At 46.9% G+C, this 18,978-nt stretch overlaps 1 protein-coding gene across 1 annotated transcript in view; it reads right to left on the reverse strand.

Annotated features, from left to right (window-relative positions):
• The window catches only part of Gfod1 (glucose-fructose oxidoreductase domain containing 1), a 96,982-nt gene extending 79,818 nt beyond the window's left edge, over window positions 1-17,164 (reverse strand). Inside the window, exon 1 of the mRNA XM_042678540.1 lies at window positions 16,220-17,164. Coding sequence (XP_042534474.1) covers window positions 16,220-16,472 — 253 coding nt within the window. The 5' untranslated portion in view covers window positions 16,473-17,164. The remainder of the gene's footprint in view (window positions 1-16,219) is intronic.
• Window positions 17,165-18,978: the final 1,814 nt, after the last annotated feature.

Genomic DNA, 18,978 nt, shown 5'->3' on the forward strand with positions numbered 1-18,978 from the left:
AATCAATCAGATTATGTCTTATATCTCATATCTAATCAATCAGCCAGAGTTGGCACTGTGGCTCAAATAGCCAAGCACTAGCCTTGAGCAAAAGAAGCTCAGGGAAAAGTGCCCAGGCTCAGAGTTCGAGCCCCAGAGAAGGAAAAACAAGAGACATGAATGAAATATTGTGTGAAATATTACAGTCTACCACCTCAAAAAATAAACATTGTATATGGAGTTCAGAACTTGGAAATTCAAGGATTGACTGAACTTTTATTTTGAAAAGAATGCTGCCACTTAATGTGGTTTTTCTTCCTTATATTTATATTAAAAGAAAAGCTAGTAAACTCTATTTTAATTTTTTAAAAGGTTAATATTCAAATTAATAAGACTGAATGAAGTCTGTACCATAGAAGTGAACCACATCCAATCAGTTAAAGACCTTAATTTAAAAAAAAAAAAAGACTAATTGTCCCTGAAGAAGAGGAATTCAGCCAGCAGACTGGCTATGAACTTGAACTACAACATCAACTCTTCCCCCAGGTCTCTAGCCGTTCACTCACAAGCTTACTCACTTGTTTTCTCTCACACACATATATACATATATATGTATATATGTGTATACATATACACATGCACATGCATACATACATATACACACAGGAATATATACATATATATGTATATATTCTTTCTCACCATATATAGCATATGTTATATATCATATTATATATACCTATATCATGTATTATATATTATATTATATTAATATTATATTATATATCTATATATTATATATCTTTATTATATATTATTATATCTATATATTACATAAGTATATATATATATACTTTTATATATATATATATATATATATATATATATATATATATGAGAGAGGGAAAGAGAGAGATCCCTGTGTTCTGTTTCTCTAGAGAAACACAGTTTTCTTGACTGATAACCCTCCTCAAGGGTCACCTCCTTCATGCAGCCACCCTGAGTTCATCTGTCAGAAATAACTGTTCTTTCTTCGGTGCTCATTCCTGTAATAAGTTGTGTGTGCCACTTACTTTTTCTGTAAGATTCTAGGGCTCAAACCCAGGGCCTTCCACAGATAGGCAAGATCTGCACTCCTGTACCAGAAGCCCAGCCCCTTGTGCACATGTACTGCTTATTCCTCTATGCTTGGGCCATGCAGTGCCAGAATGCCCGGGAAAGCTTTCTAGACATATGGAGCAAAGGCCCCCCCCCGCCCCGCAGACCTACAGAACCACATTCTTCATGTGAACAAAACTTCTGGGTGCTCTGCATGGATGGCACTGATGGGGTTGGCCTGGGCATCTGAATAGGTGGAGCCTCCTCAGGTGTTCCTGACAGCAGGCAACTGTGAGGGCCATTTTAAATAGAACCTTCATTTGTGAGGTTTTTTGTTGTACTGCTGGGGTTTTGAACTCAGGACTGCAAAAGCACCTTACCACTTGAGCCGCATGCCAAGTCCTTGTCCTTTTTGTAGTTTGTTTTTCACATAGGGTCTTGTACTTTTTTTCCCCAGGCCAGCCTTCAACCTCGATCTTTCTCCTATCTGCACCTGCTTGGAAACTTGATTACAGGAATGCACCACCATGTCTGGATGGCTATGAACTCTTCACTTATAAGAGGAACCAAGGACAGCCAACTTGAAAGTCCTGTATGAGGTAAGACAGTGAGTTAAATGTGAAAATCAGTGTCCTTCCTACCTACGTTTCCTCTCTCCCTAAAAAGGTTTTAAGGAGAAAAAAAACAGATTCAGTTTACTATCATCAAATTTTAAATGAAACCTGGGTCACCCAACACCTAGCCAAGGTGGGACATTGTCATCATACCAAGTGTCACCTTACTGCTTGGAGAAAAGACCAACAGAAGCCGGGTGCCGGTGGCTCACACCTGTAATTCTAGCTACTCAGGAGGTTGAGATCTAAGGATCGGTTCAAAGTCAGCCCGGACAGGAAAGTCTTATCTTCAATTAACCAACCGCCAGAAAACTGGAAGTGGCACTGTGGCTCAAGTGATAGAGTACTCACCTTGAGCTGAAGAGCTTAGGGACAAGCACTCAGGCCCAGAGTTTAAGCCCCAAGACCGACAAAAAAAAACAACAGGATACTCTATAAATAAAAATGACTACTCCATTAAGCTTGGCTTCTCATTTATAAGGACTGCCAAACACTGAAACCCAGTGTAGAGCTGGTGCTGGGAAAGGTTGTACCACCCACTGGCACAGGATGACCCAAAAGCATCCCCTTGTGGATGCGGCCAGGCCTCCATTCGCTCCTTTATTTTCTGCTGATCCTGTGGTTTGGGTTACATAACTTCTTTGGAAGGGACAAGCAGATATTGTGCCTTCTCTGGGTGGCCATATGGCTCAGATTTTTTTGTTGTTGTTTTTTTTCATCTGAATAGGTAGCAGGAAGAAAAGATGAAACAAGTAAACAGGTTTCCTTTTCCTTCCAAGACCCCCTTCTGGATTTGCTTTTTACTGGCTCAGCGAAGCCAACTAATTCCTGTCAAGGTTATAATTGTTAAGGACAGGCTTTCTGCCCACGGCCACTATTAGCCCGTGGAGGAGGGGCGATTACATGCCCAAGGAGCCCGGCTGCAGCAGGCGTGCCCACGTGCAAAGTGGCTCAATTACTCAAGCTTGACATGGGTATTATTTTCCTCTCACCTCCCTCTCAGTGGCCTCCTACACACCACTCACAGCACAAAGTCTCACTGGAGCTGGTTGCTTAAGAAGCTGATCAGCACTGGACTGCTATTCTTTCTTTAGTTCAGTGGAGCACACAACTAGCTAATGGGGCGCCTGCAGAAGTTAACCCTAATCACCCACCTGGCTGATGGACTGGTGCCCAGAAATTAGACAAAACCCCAGTAAATGTCTGGTTTGATATTTGGTAGAAAACAGCTACCCATACAGATCCTAGGCAGTGTCATTTAAGGAATTTAAACATCACCAAGGGCATAGCACATTGGGGCAGGTACTAAGGACCCATCTATACACCCTTACTTAAGCATTCATATGAAATGGACACACGCACGTGGGCACACATGTGCATATATGCACATACATGCAAGCATATTCTACTGACAAGCAGCTTTCCCACACCTCCTCAGCCAAGTTACTTTGCCCCTGGGGAATTCATCTCCACCCTGGCAGATAAAAGGATGATAGCCACCTAATAGACAGCAGAATTGTGTTTGTATAACTGATTAGGAGGGGGGAAAAAAAAAACCAGCAAAGCAGCAGCCAAGCTAATCAACTATCTGACAGCCAAGACAATGAAACAGCAGTTAAAAATAGTCCAGGGCTGGGAGGGTAGCTCAGTGGTAGAGCGCTTGCTTTGCATGCATGAGGCTCTGGGTTCGATTCCTCAGGACCACATAAGCAAAAAGAAAAAAGCCGGAAGTGGCACTGTGGCTCAAGTGGTAGAGCGCTAACCTTGAGCTGAAGAGCTGAGGGACAGCGCCCAGGCCGAGTTCAGGCCCCACGACCGGATCCCCCCACCCAAAAAAAAAAATTGACTCTGGTGGAGGAAAAAAAAAGTTGCTAGCAAGGGAAGGCATTTGCCCAAGGTCATGCAGCTAATGTACTGTGGTACTGGGATGTGAATGGCCTTCTAGGTTTCCAGGTCAGCCCCTTCTTGGCAACCCTTCTCAACTGCTAATCATTTATACTAAGGTAAGTCTGATTCAAAAGAAACTTTCCTGCAAAGAAAGAGGGAAATAAACCTTGGAAATGTGGTTGGAACTGTCAAAGCCATCAAGAGTTTCGTTTCCCATTACCTGGAGTCAAGTTTAGGCGGCAGAGGAAAAGATGAGCTGTTTCCAGCAGTGTTTGAACTTAAGCCATACAAAATTAAAATTATAAATAAATTTCCCTATAGCCAAGTGCCTATGACTTCTCTGTATATATGGGTCATGTCCATTTATTCACCTAAACAGTAGCAAAGCCCTTAACATTGACTTACCTCCTTCCTTCTAGAAAGTTCCCTTTTCCTTTTGGTCAACATGGAATACATTTTTCCTTCATCAAACACAGGAACACACTTGGGGACAGCCATTCTGGGCCCAAAAAACCACAGGGTGAAAGAGTCATCCAATCATGCTATATTTCCCATATTATTTTCTTTCTCTCTCTTCCTTTTCCTCTCCCTCTCAGCGCTTCATGCATGCCAGTCAAGCAAGCGCTCTACCACTAAGCTACATTCTCCAATCTATCTTTTGAAAAAGAAATATATCTTCCCCATTGGGACCATATTTTTAAGACAGAAACTGTAAAGAAGAAAAAAATCCGGTATGTTACAATTTCACTAGAATTTGGGCTTATTGCCTTACAAGCTTCATATTTGGGGCAAGGATGAATGGGTGTATGGGTGTGTGTGTGTGTGTGTGTGTGTGTGTGTGTGTGTGTGTGTGTGTGTGTGTGTGTGTGTGTGTGTGTGTGTGTGTGTGTGTGTTAAAGCTATCAATATAACACAGAAACACATGTACATCCTTTTTCTTTTCTTATCATTATGAGCAAATGCTCCACTCTGCTACAACCTTTGTAGACACGATCCCAGTGAGTATATTTAGTATTTAATGGATTGTATTTCCCATATTCATGAAACTGAAGCTGGAACACTCATAATGAGTGCTTCACTAATTACAAATACGGTTTTGCTGAACATGATTGTGCAGGTAGACGTTTTCCTACTACTTATTTCATGTTATTTCCTCGGGAGAGCTTCCTCGAAGTCAACCTCCTCATTCTTCCCATCAGAGAAACACAGGTGACTAAGTGAGCGTACAGGTATGAGGCCCACTCTCCTGAGCCCTGGGTTTGCGCCTGACTTGACTGTCAGTGGTCAGCTGTAAGATAGCCTTCCCATAGCCTCTCACCTGAGACAAATCCCATGCCCGCCTCTTCCCTTCTAATTCTCTGCTTTCCATAATCTCTAGTCAGGAAAATTATTGAGACAAAGCCCCAGGGGATCATATTAATTTAACCTGTGGTTTGGCAGCACAAGCCAGTGGTCCCAGACCCTCCAGTGGAATTGCCACAGCTTCCCAAATCCAGGAATTCAGCATGGGATTCAGAACCTCTTCTGGTCCATAAGGCACTGCGGCATGACAATTATACACAGGCCTGTGGCTGGGGTCATCTCAAAATTCAGTCATGCATGGGAGGGAGCTGCCAGCATGTTCTACCACAGCTGTGTGTCCTAACAGTGGCTGTGTGTGCTACCATTCCCCTCCCCTCCACAATATTAAAGCAGCCACTGGTCATGTCACTAATGACTCCTGAAGGTAAAAAAAAAAGAACAGCACACCTACTCTAGAACGGGCCAGAACAAAAGGAAGAAGACGTCACACTTCTATCATCCATAGAACAGCTGGCCATTTATGTTAGCTTCTTTTTTTTTAAAATGAGTTCTGCAGCCAGGCCCCAGTAGGTTCACACCTGAAATCCTAGCTACTTAGGAGGCTCAGATCTAAGGATCAAAGTTTGAAGCCAACCTGGGCAGAAAAATCCATGAGATATATATCCAATTAACCACCCAAAAGTCAGAAGTATAGCTGTGGTTCAAGCAGTAGAGCACTAGCCTTGAGGTGAGGGTTGGCAGAGACCTCAGGGACAGAGCCCAGGCAGTGAGTTCAAGCCCAAGGCCCAAGGATTGTCAAACAAAAATGAGGGGTTTGGGGGGCGGATGGGAGGTGTTGTTTGTTTGTTGGTTGTGGTGCTTGAACTCTGGGCCTGGGTACTGGCCCTCAGCTCTTCAGCTCAAGGCTAGCACTCTACACTTCGGGCCACAGCACTGCTTCCAGAGTGAGCCACTGACGCCCAGCTAAAAATAAGTTAATTTTTTAAATGAGTGATAATCAACAGAGAAGATCATTAAACAACATTTTCTTATTTTGTCCAATTTCCCGTTAGATACATTTGTGGAGTCTGAAGCACAAGATCTGATTCCATTTTCCTTTTCCCTTTGGTACTATGTCAATGAAGATTACATGGCCACTATGGCTAGACCAATAATTTGTCAGCTTGTTATATTGGCAAATGCATGTGCTCCAGTCAGGCAAACTTGAGTCAAATTCTGATTCTGTATCTTCTCAGCTGTGTGAATCTAACAGAACACAAAATACCCACCCCCAACCCGAGACATAACTATGAAACCTAAAATAATTTTCCTTATTCCCAAGAAAGAAAACCCATTTTAAGACCTATTAGATCTTAGATGTTAGTGTAGAGCACACATGACATGCCTTCAGATTCATGATGTGATATTTAACCTCTCTACAGTTGAGGTTTTACTTGTAAAAGGAAGAGGCCCAATGTCTACCTGGAAAGCCATCCGTGAGATATAACACACTTGTATCATGGCTGACCTCACACCTGTGCTATGAAAAAAACTCCTTAAAATGCTAACGTCTCTTTTCAAAAATGAGCAGTCTGGATAGACTATAAACCCTGGAGGAGTATATAAATATATATTGATGAAGTATATAAATATATATATATATCATCTTTTGTGCTTTGACTGCACCTCACTTCACCTTCTCTGACATAGAAGGATATCTTATACTTGTAGGCACTCAGAAAATGTGTGGGGAATATAGAGGTTGGAAAATGTTAAGTAGCCCTACTGGCTAATTCTGCAGAATGCAGCTGATGCTACCGGCCTTCCTAGTACCTGAATGTGACCACACACATTAATATAATGCTGTCTGTATCTGAAGGCTGGAAAAAGGAAGGCACTTTAACAGCTCTGGAGAGACATCCCTCCTGGAATGCCCCCAACACACACACACACACACACACACACACACACACACACACACATTGTGGGTGGGAAGCAGCTGCCTTCAGGCAAGAACGAGTTGAGTCTCGAGTCACTAAATCTCACTTCCACAGACAAATGTAGCATTGTGGTACCCAGGAGAAAGCCAGACTGCCTCTGTGCTCTGAATTTGTGGAAGACTCTGCATATAAAATCAGACAGGCTGCATCCCTCAGGGTTCCAAACGTGTCCCCTGGGACTCTGTGAGAACAGCATCTTGGGGTGTAAACAAATATCCCATGTGGGTAGCACTAGAGAGAGCAGAGCTCATACAAACAAAACCATGTGGCATTCCCTCCCCCTCCTACCTTTTTATGCCTCCTCCATGCCCAGCTCTATTGGGAAGGGGAGGGAGACAGGGGAACACGTCTCATTTCCACCACCCACTTCTGATTATTCATATTCATGTGGGAGAAGAGCAGAAGCTCCCAGGGACACATTTAAATAACAAGAGATCCGAAATCCGTACCTTGCCCTTGACATGAGTCAAAAGTCATTCGGGAAAAGCACACTCTGGCACATGTATGCTCATACTGGCTCACACTCACACAAACACACACACACTCACTCACACACTCCCCTCTCCCTCCAAGCCACAAAAAGCTGGAATCTAGCAGTCCTGGTTCCCTAAGGAACACTCCCACAAATGGATATTGCTTTCACAGAGTTAATGAGACTCACTGGGAGAAAAGCAATAATAAGTAGCAAAAGACTCATAGTCAAAGCTTCATGCTCTGATGTTTATTTTGTCTTTCCCCTTATGAAGGGAAGGATGGGGTGAAGGGTAAAATCAGGGTGCTCATTTCCCTTAGAGATGTAGCATATGTTGGTAGTACATACAGAATAACCTTGCTGAGAAGTCAGAATTCTTCCCCTTGTTCCTGGATAGCATCCTGTTACGTCCCTTTGTTTCTCTGTGTTTCTACTGGATATTGACTAAAAAAAGCCAATCCCTCACAAGGTTGCTGAGGCCATTACTGTAGAATTCCTGCAAGGAAGCCACCATCTGGATGCTGGTGGCTCATACCTGTTATCCTAGCTACTCAGGGTGTTGAGAGCTGAGAATCCAACCCAGGAAGGAAAAGTAAAAGCCATAGGGCTTGCACTCAGGTCCTGGGCACTGTCCTTGAGCTCTTTTGCTCAAGTCTAGTGCTCTACTTCTTTGAGCCACAGTGTCACTTTCAGTTTTCTGGTTAATTGGAGAAAATAATCTCACAGACTTTCCTGCCTGGGCTGGCTTTGAACCACAATCCCCAGATCTCAGCCTTCTGAGTAGCTAGGATTACAGGTGTGAGCCATTACACAAAAAAAAAAAAAAAAAGCCAGAAGAAGAACTATAGCACAAATGGTAGAGTACCAGCTTTGAGAAATATAGCTAAGAGACAGTATCCAGGCCCCTAGTTCAAACCTCAGTACCAGCACAAAAATAAAATTAATACTAATACATTGAGAAGGCCATATGCACACCTTTAAACTTCTATTGATGAGTCTGAGACACCAATATCCCAACAGCTAGATTCCCCATTCGCTCCCTTAGAGCAAATGAAATACAAAAGTTCATGTTTAGATCAAGCACAAATGAGCTGACTATTCACATCAGTACTACTCCCCCACCCCAGTTTTGAGATTAGCACTTGCAATTGTGTCCAGGGCAACTGAGGAACTCAGTTTTTCATCATAGTTTTAGTTTATGTAAATTTAAAGAGCCCCATATAGCTAATGGTTACCATATTGCATAGTACAGTTTTAGATAGTGACTGGCTACATGGCGGACAAAAGCTTATTTAGGCCAACAGTTTTTTAAGCTAGGCTCTTTTTTTTTTTTCTTTTGTTCCTGTCGTGGGGCCTGAACTCTGGGCCTGGGCGCTGTCCCTCAGCTCTTCAGCTCAAGGCTAGCACTCTATCACTTGAGCCACAGCACCACTTCCGGCTTTTTTCTTTTTGCTTATGTGGTGCTGAGTAATCGAACCCAGGGCCTCATGCATGCGAGGCAAGCGCTCTACCACTGAGCCACCTTCCCAGCCCCTGAGCTAGGTTCTTTTATTGTCTCTAAAGCTATAGAAATTGAAGTTCAAGCCAGGTGTTGGTGGCCCATGTCGGTAATCCTAGCTCCTTTGGAGGCTGAGTATGAGGATTTGGGTTCAAAATCAGCCCAGAGAGAAATGTCCATGAGATTCTTATTTCCAATAAACCAAAAAAAAAAAAAAAAAGGCCAGAAGTAGGGCTGTGTCTCAAGTGGTAGAGCATCAAGGCCCTGAGTTCAAGCCCAGTACTGGGAGTAGACTGAAAACTCAATGAACAAGTAACAACCTGAAGCTCAGAAGAGTTAACTAAAGGGTCCTTGGCTACACGGGGAAGGTCAGGATCCCACCCAGGCTGCGAGACTCCCACACACCCTCTGCCGTGGCCCCTCGGGCCTTCTGAAGCCTGATGGGCCAGCTTCTGAATGAAACGATGATGAAAAAGAGGCATCACTTTACTTTCAGCAGAATGACACCAAATTCGACGGGACTTTTTTTTTTCTTAGGCAGGGCCATGAGAACATACAAGGTTAGTTATAAAAAATCAGCTAGAAGCTGGTCCAGGGCAGCTAAATATCCAAGGAGTTCCTCAACTCCAAAGCAATGGACAGACTGAAATCCTTTCCTCTAGTGTCCAGGGGTGGGAACCCCAGGAGAAACATAATCATCTTCCGTGCACACAGTATTAAGATAGGAAGAGATCCAAAACCAACCTCCAGGAAGAACTGGAAAAGCAAGGTGTACTAGGATTTTAGAAAGGTTCCCAACAAGTCTAACTACCCCCTCTGTGGCTGTCTGCTGTGTGACACTGACAGCCTGTGAAGTGGAAATCTCCCAACCCTCAGCCCTCGGACCCCTGTCCCAAACACCTGCTTCTGTGCCGGGCAACTCAGCTGCTGTGAAATAGAACAAATGGGCAGAAGGCTGATCAGGCCCTTGGCTAATAAAAGCCAAACAAGCTGCAGCAGGTAAATGTGCATGGAGAACAGGGTTCTACGAAGGCTTGCAGCCTCACGTAGCACCCACCCCACAGGGCCTCCACCAACGGTCCATAGCCAACTCCAAAACCAGAATGAGGATCATGAAAACTGACCTGGGCACATTTTAGGTAAGACGCTAGCCTGTCTTAAGAGCAGAAAGCTATCTCAGCTCTACTGTCTGGTCATTCCATCATTCCACCACCCACACTGGTTGAGAGCTAGACAGAAAGTGTATCTCTCAGGTTGCACCCAGAATCTCCATTTTTTTTCCATCAATAATACTAGGGTTTAAAGTCACAGCCCCCTGTTCACTAGGCAGAGGCCCTACCACTTGAACAAATCCAGGTTTTTACTTTTCTGGTTGTTTTTCCCATAGGGTCTCACATTTTTTTCCTTCCCCAGAGCCAATCTTGGACTAAGCTTCTCCTGCTTAAGCCTCTCACCTAGCTGAGATTACAGGTGTGCCCTACCACATCCAGTTTATTTGTTGAGATAGGTTCTCCCTTTCTGCGGGGACTGAGCCTGCAATCCCCTTACTCTTTACTTCCTGAGTGGCTAGGACTACAGGCAAGAATTACTATGTCCGGTCAGGAATCTGCATTTTAAAGAGCTCTCCAGGGGATGTAGCTATATGTTAAAGCTGAAAAGGTGGCAGGCTAGTGCATACAACACCAAAACACTGTGCATTGATGGACACTTCCTGTTTAAAGCCTTGTTTCTTCACACACACGTACGTTCACACAATGAGAATGTACCCTGCACTCGTTCATCACTCAACAAATATTTATAGCCTGTCTACTAGATGACTAGGTGTCTGGCACTGTGTAGGGAAGATAAGATTCCCTGGGGAGCAAAAACAGACAAGGGCTCAACCCTCAAAGCATTCCCCTTCCAGCTGGGGGAGGGGGAACAAATAGCATCTAAGGAGACACAACCACACAAGTGAAAATGAGCAACAAAAAACTCCCAAACTGTGAGCCACACAAGTGGGGCGGGGGGGGGGGGGGGGGGGGGGGAGATCCTCCCAAACTATGAACATGCTTCCAAGGACAGAGGACAGGCCCGGGATTGGGTGCACTCTTTCCCCCAAGGTAACAGTGATGGTAGAACTGGACAGTGAGAAAGAGCTACCAGTCAAAGAAGTAAGGGACAAAGGCAAGAGGCAACGTGAAGACCCAGAGCTCAGCCAAGTAGGAGTGGTATCTCAGAACAGAAACCCAGCTGGGATAGAGCTACTCAGGATCGGGCAAGGTGGGGTCTTTTCAGGCCAAACAGATCATGGTACGGAGCTTGGTATTAGCCAAGAGCACGAGGAAGCACAGAAAACAGAGCAATGGCGGGGAGGTGGTATGTGAGGCATACATGTTTTGTTTTTTTTTTCCATTGTATAGAGAACAGACTGAAACAAGGATCAAGACAGGCAACTGTACAGCTAACTGCATGACTTAGGTAGAGGGGGCCATGACAAGTTTTGACTAGCCTATAGCTGGCCTAGGACAGGTGGGGTAGTGGCCTGAGTTCTGAGCCACACAACGTGAGCAAAAGCGTCTTTACTCCAGGCACGTGGCAGTCAAAGGCCTTGCAGGGAGAGCACACAGGGACAGTGCCAACACATAAGGTTGTTTCAGCTACAGGTTAATTCGGACACATCCTGAATGAAATAAACCCACACTCTCTGACCAGCCCTCCATTCATGCGTTTGTCCTTCAGAGTAGTGTGCAAAATGACACAGACTAGGCTAGGAAGGTGGCTCAGTGGTAGAGTGCTTGCCTTGCATGCATGACGCCCTGGGTTCGATTCCTTAGCACTACGTAAGTAGAAAAAGCCAGAAGTGGCACTGTGGCTCAAGAGGTAGAGTACTAGCCTTGAGCTGAAGAGCTGAGGAACAGCGCCCAGGCCCAGAGTTCAAGCCTTACAACAGACCCCCAACACCCCCGCCCCCCCCCCCCCCCCGCCAAAAAAATGACACAGGCTTTTCTTCATTTCATGTTTTCAGAGGCAAAAGAATGAAAAGAGCCCAGTGCTTGTGACTCACCCCTGTAAATCCTAGCTACTCAGGAGGCTGACATCTGAGAATCATAGTTCAAAACCAGCCCGGGCAGAAAAGTCCATAAGACTCTTACCTCCAATTAACAAGCAGAAAAAGGCAGAAGTGGAGGTGTGGCTTAAGTGGTAGTCACCAGTCTTGAGTGAAAAAGCCAAACAAAAGCTCAAGGCCCTGAGTTCAAGTCCTAGTACTGAGTGGAAGCAACTTTAATAGGGTTGCTGAATAATAGGGAACTATGAAATAAATGTTGACTTACCTATATGATAAGATACTACATGGCCAAAAATAGGAACAGGAATACTTTTAACATTCTAATATGTATACATATATACATACATATGTGTGTCTATATATGGAGACACACATATCTATGTGTGTCTATGAGTATTTAGTTTTTCCTCAGCATCTGCAGGAATTGTTTCCAGGACTACCAAGGGTAACAGTCTATGGATGCTCAGGTCCCTTATAAATCACATAGTGTCTGAACATAACCTACACATATCCTCCCACAACAACCTTAAATCCTCTCTAGATTACTTACACTACTAATGCAATGCAATGCTACATAGACTCTAATCCTAGTGTCTTCTTTAGGGGATAACAACAGGAAAACAGTTTGCCCAGAAAGGATAACTATTTCAAGTATTTTTGATTTACGGTTGGTTGAACCTGCAGATGTGGAACCCACAAATATGGAGGGCCAACTGAATGTGTGTGTGCATACAGGCATTATCCATCTAAATTTTAGATATTAAATGACTTCTTCAAGGCTATATGTTTGTGTATCTATTCAAGATAACATTGCATGACAAAAGCAAAGCTCAGAAGAACACTGTCAATGGAACATTATTGATTATGGAAAGAAGGGTTCAAATTTTTTTACACATGTATTTGCCATTGTATACCTAGAAAAACCTTGAACAGGAGATATTTTAAAGTAACATTGACATTCCAGCCAGGAAAAGGAAGCATAAATAGGAAGCTCACAGTCTAGGCCAGTCAGGGCTCAAAGCATGAACCTGGTTTGAAAATAACCAACACAAAAAGACACTGGCTGCTTAACACCTGTGAAACCCTAAGTTCAAAACCCAGTCCTGCCAAAAAGGAGGAAAACAAACAAACATGATTGCTTCTACAGGCGACATTTACTCTTCACTGTAGACGTATAGTATTTGGAATTTGTACTGTGAGAATATATAACCTATGCAAAATAACCAAATACAATTTACATTTTAACAAATATATTCAAATAGATGCAGAAGAAGATGGAGTGGAGGATGCTGAGAACCTACAAGGGAACATAGGGAATGGGGCTGAGGAAGACAAAGGATTCTGGAGATGCTCACTCAGGCTGCATTTTAGGAGGTGCCACCGTTGTTGATTGCAACCACAAAGGACAAGGGTACTCTTGGCAGAACAGTGTCTATGTTTCCTTGGCAGGCCCCCACAAGAAAGGAGACGGGGCAGGTCCAGAGGACAGTTCTTTCTTGTCAAGCCATGAAGTTAAGGGTCTTTCAGTTTTATGAGGTTGTTGTTGTTGTTGTTTTTCCTGAAAGTCACCGGCAGCCTTGGAAAGGGAACCAGTGACAGGGCCCAGTCTGTATTCTCTAACATTGCTGGTGCCATGAGGAGAGTGGACAGAGGCAGGTAAGGGGCTGGGATGGTCTGAATCCTAATTCAAATTAAGTAGGCTTATCTGGGGAAAGCGATGTCATAGAAGGAGAAACAGATACAGAAGAATTCAGAAGATGGCATCGACCTGGTATGAGAACCAGTGCCATGGGTGGTATAAATGAAGCACAGATAAGGAGGGTAGGACATGGCCAGCAGAACTGCAGAAAAGGACCTAGCTTAGGAGGTGGACAGGAAGAGCTGAATGCTGGAGGCTGTGTGTCCCTGGGCAGCTCAACTCAACTCTGTCAATCTCAGGTGCCTGGTTTGTTAAGTGGGGCTATTTAGTGTCTAGCCACAAAATGAAATGCCTTAAACACAGAAATCTCTTGACCACCCCCCCACACACACACAGTAGGTTCACCCCCCCTCAACATACACACATGGCCTTTCATAGGTCTCTGAGGTAGGAATTCCAAAGAAATTTCTGCAAACAAACAGGAGGATGTGTATGATTCAGCAAAGACTCATTCCTGTACAATCCCTCCACCATGCCCTCCTTTCCACAAGCCTGAGACCAGACATAAGTATGGATCAAGGGCCAGAGATCTATCACAATAGCTGGGCAAGTAACTCAACACCCAAGATTTTGCTAGAAGGAGGACAGTTATCCTGGGCTGTTCAAAGATTGGCTGGTTTAGTTCCACACAAACACTAATATCTATAAACACCCAAGGATTGGGCCAGCGTAACAGTTTGGAGTTCACTTCCTGAATTGTGTGTATCAAGTCTCTAACCATGACTGTGAAGCCAACCGTGAAAAACACCCACTGGACTGGCACTTGGTCACAAGCACGGAGAGCTCTAAGAAATCTTCCAAGGATGATGATGCCACAATACTGCAGTCCAAGCCATACTATCTATCATTGCAGACTACCTTGAATTATCTGCAAAAGGTGGGCTTAAATAAGATGATAAGAGCCGGAAAGAGGTGAAAACATAAACAAACCACTGGGGGTTAGCCATACTCACTCAAATAAACCCAGCATGCCTCTTATGGCTGGTGCTGAGGTAACTCACTAGTCTTTCAGTAAAAAGGAAAAAAACTCAATTTTCCAAGGCTGGGGATGAAACCCAGAGACTCGAGCATGCTGGGTAAGGACTCTTCGGCTACCACTGAGCTACAACACCACTCCTCACAGCATTTTTTTTAAAAATAAGCACAAAACAAGAGTCTGGAGACATCTCTTGAATGCAGACTCCCCAAACAGTTTCTTAGCCCAAGGGCTAAAGATGATGAGGACACAGAACAACTTTGTTCTCTAAACCACCCCTGCCCTACTGTGGGGTTGCTCTGTGGGTCTGCCCTTCAGGGCTGGGTCACCACCAGAGGCCTCCCTGACAGGACCAGTCCTGAGCCTTACAGCCCAAACAGTGTTCCAGAAGTGCTGGTTTTATACAAATTGCTCAGGTAGATTTATACTACTGCTTGGTTATAGTTTATTAGATGTACACAGATCCAATCTAAACAAGGGAGTTAGCCACCCAGCAAAAATGCCCCATGCTTCACACAGAAAAGAAATATTGACCAGAACTCAATGACATTCTGTTCAAGGCCCAAGAACCCAAGTGACCATAGCCCAGAAGTTAAAGAAAAATAAACATAAAAAAATAACCAGCATGACTAGCCTCCTTACAAATCCATCAGATACTGCCATTCATCTCGCTGGAAGCCTTGTCTCTCTTTACCAGAAAAAAAAAAAAAAAGCCTCCATCTTTCAAGGTCTCTAATTTTCTTAGAAGAGTAGAGACTGAGCAATCTTCCTGGGATTGTTCTAGATATGTGTGTGAACTGCTGATGGGCGAAACACGTGTTTCTCTTTCCTGCCAGCACAACAGACAGGCTGATGCTCAGAGAGACTAGTTCAGATTGCCTGGGTGAGGGGAGGAAAATCACCTCCTCCCCCACTTGCTTGCCAACTGCTGTACCTCAAAACTCTTGCTAAAGGGCATTAGGGCAATTCCACCACATGCTTCCAAATGAAACCCCTAAGAGAGTCTAGCCTTTTCCAACACAAAGCATCCATACCTTTTAAACACCCCCTAAAAATGTAGAGGCTCTCATTTACAATCAATCAGGGGGAAGACAATCAGTTAGTTCAACGATTAAATTCCTCTAGTTTTACCCATCCATCAACTTTCATCCATTTTCATCAACTCAGGACACCTCTCATCCAATCCCCCCCCCCCATCCCCAGGGCCATCCCCACCTCCAGCAGAGTAAGCAACCCCAGCTGACTGTCACAACTCTAATCGCACAGAAACTAACTCACAGTGGTAAGCAGCCTCCGCCGCGGACAGCAGGTACTGCTGCGGCCTCCAGGAAAACTGAAGACACGTGCAGCCCTGGTGGGCATTTTCCGGGTGCCTTCCACACTCGCAGCTGGGGACCACATTACCTCTCTCTCCCTGTCAGAAGCAAAGCATCTATCTAATCCACCCTGTTCGCGCTCCTGCAAGACTCCACGCCTCCTGCGACCTGGCACCACACTTGTGGGAAAGCGCCTCCAGCTTGAGGCCAGGATGTGCAAAGGCCGTGGACTTGGAAGGAGGAAGGCTGGAGTAAGAGCTCAGATCCCCAGGGCAAGGCAGAGGCAGTGTGTGGTTCTGGGATGTGGAAATGGCGAGGAGACAAGGCTGGGGGGACGGGGGGTCGCTTACCCAGGGTCTTGACAGCGATCTGCCTGGTGAGGGGCGGCGGCAGGTTGATGCACACCAAGTCCACGTCCTGGTGCAGCAGCACCTCGTCAATGCGGCTCGTGTAGAAGGGGACGCTCATCTCCTTGGCCAGCTCCTCGGCTTCCTCCTGCGTGCGGCCCCACAGCGCCTTCACCGCGAAGCCCTCGTCTTTCAGCAGCGGGATGATGACACGCGCCGTGAGGCTGGTGCCGAACACGCCCACCCCGGGAAGCATGGCTGCTCCGATCCTCACGGGCGCTGCTGTTGGCTGCCCGGTCGAACCCGCGCGCACACCGCTCTCCTAAGCCAGTCCCGCACTGGGCTCCCGCAGCCCGAGCTCCCCGCGGCGCGCCAGGTGCCCAGAGCGCACCGAGCGGCAGACCCAGCAGGCACGGCGCGCGTCAGCACGGGGACTGCGGCAGTGTCCGCCACGCGGGGTTCCCGTCCTTCCCGCAGACAGCGTCAGGGACTCCCCCGGGCTGTGCGAGGCCCCGGAGCCCCGCGATGCTCCGTCTCAGGCCGCCTTCCCGCTGCGGCGCCGGCCGGTTCCGTGCGCCCCGCCGAGGCCGCCCCATGGCCGGCTCATGCCGGCGCCCGCGCCGCCGCAGCCCTGGACCGGTTCCTTCCCGCGTCGTTTCCGCAACCAGCGAGTCACACGCACGATTCTCTCTACCCTGCCGGCCGGAGCACCGACCCGCCTGGCTTCGGGGGCGGTGGCGGAGGGGGGGGTCTCCTTTCTTCCTCCCCACCCACAGATCCGAATGAAATAACCCAGCGGCCACCAGGAGGCCGACTAAGGATGCGGCTCGCAGCGCGCCCCGTGCGGATCCCCGGCTCCACCACCACCCGGCGCGGGCCTCTTCATTCTGCTGCCATGTTCGCTAAATTGCAGCGCGGCACGCGGGCGGCCTCGGCCCCAGGCCGGCTCGGGCTCCCGGATCCCGCGGGGATCAGGGCGGAGTTGGCGAGTTTGGCTGTCAGTGGCCGGGGTTCCTGCCCCGCCCTCGCCGCAGCGCCGCGCGCCATTGGCCGCCGCGCGCCGCCCCCGCCCCCGCCGCGGTCACCAGCGGCTCCGGTGCGCAGGGCGCGGGCCCCCCGGCAGCCCAGCCCGACTCCTCCCCAGCCCCGCTTCGCTCTCTCTTGCCCCTCCGCGGCTTCCCTTTCTTTACCCTCGCCTCCAATCCTTGCACCACCTCCTCCTCCTCCACGCTTCGGTCCAAGCCCCGCCCCAAGCAAGCAAATAAATCTATCAAAGCAGGGCGCGCCCTAATAGGCTGAGAGCCGGACCCTGGGAAGACAGCCGTGGACGCCCAGGCCCTGGGGACGCCAAGGGACCGGGGACACGTTTGAGCGTCAGGTAATTACAACCTCTGCTCTGGGAGCCTGGAGAAGCTGTCCGGGCATTCTCCCTTGTTAATCCTCTTACTACCGCTAAGGTTTTTGGAAACCCATTTTACCGACGCTAAACATGGGCTCCGGCCGTGGCTAAGGTGACACACCTAAGCAACAGGCCTGGGAGCTGGATCTATACTCCAGAGAGTGGTCACTGAGCCCCAAGCCTGGAGCCAAGCCAGCACACGCACTGTCCAACCCTCTCTTTAACAATTTCCACTTTTAGCCACCTCCACCTTAGGCTTGTGCCCAGCCTGAGGTGCGAGTGGCTTCAGCTGGACTTGTCTTCACAGCGGCGCCGCACGTGCTTGTGTAGCTCTGACCAAATGGCATGGCAGCCTCTATACTTGGTCTCTGCTTGGGCTACTAGCCTCCTATCTTTTGGTCCTTACTGCACTCACCTTGTTCACCACTTCCCAATAGCTCTGAAGCAAGACTCTCCCAAGTTCCTGGGAACCTGTAATTTCCTGCCTAATGAAGCCCCAGTACCTTGGCCTGCCCAATAAGTAGTAAGCACTCAATAAACATGTGCTAACTGAACAGGTGGATGTTCATTAGATTCTGGTTTTGTATCCAGCCATTCGGTGCTAGGAGAAAGGATCCAAAACTGAATGAAGTGCAAGGGACCAGTCCTCTAGCTGAATGTGTCTGGAAAGATAAAGAGTTCAGGTGGTGGTCATCTCTTTCCTTCAGTGCTCTGCTCCATGTGCCACGTGGTCTGTTTCAACACAGGAGTGGAAAACATGATTCTTGCAAGGGTCTGAAGCAACTTGGAACAGCTGGCAGAGAGGTGGGACACGTTGAGAGAGCTGAAGACCAAAACAGCCTGTGTGTAGCAATGCAGGCCAGAAGACTGACCTCGGGACATTAGAAGAAAAAGACAAGAGGGTTGGAGTGGCTGGTAGCAGTGTGAGGAAGGCTGAGGCAAAGAGCATGCTGTCATCATTACTGGCAGGCTTGGCCAGGCACCTTAGCTCATACCTGTAAGCCTAGCTACTCAAGAGTCTGAAATATGAGGGTCACCAGTTCAAAGCCACACTAAGGAGGTAAGTCCATGAGACTCTTGTTTCCAATTAACTGCCCAAAGCCAGAAATGGAGTTGTGGCTGAAGTGGTAGAGCACTAGCGTTGAGCAAAAACAGCTCAGGGACCATACCTAGGCCCTGAGTTCAAGCCCCAGGACCAGCACCCAAACAACAACAGCAACAACAAAAACTGGCAAGCTTTGCAGGACTTTGTAAGAACTCAAGCAGGAATGCTTGTAGGTCTGGGGTGCCAGAGATAGGCATGTTCAAGGTCACATGCCAGAGATGGGAAGGTTCACTCAGCCTAAAGCAGAGCTAGAGCTTT

This window comes from Dipodomys spectabilis, unplaced genomic scaffold, assembly GCF_019054845.1.
Source record: "Dipodomys spectabilis isolate Male_0828 unplaced genomic scaffold, ASM1905484v1 ptg000045l, whole genome shotgun sequence".
Lineage (NCBI taxonomy): Eukaryota > Metazoa > Chordata > Mammalia > Rodentia > Heteromyidae > Dipodomys > Dipodomys spectabilis.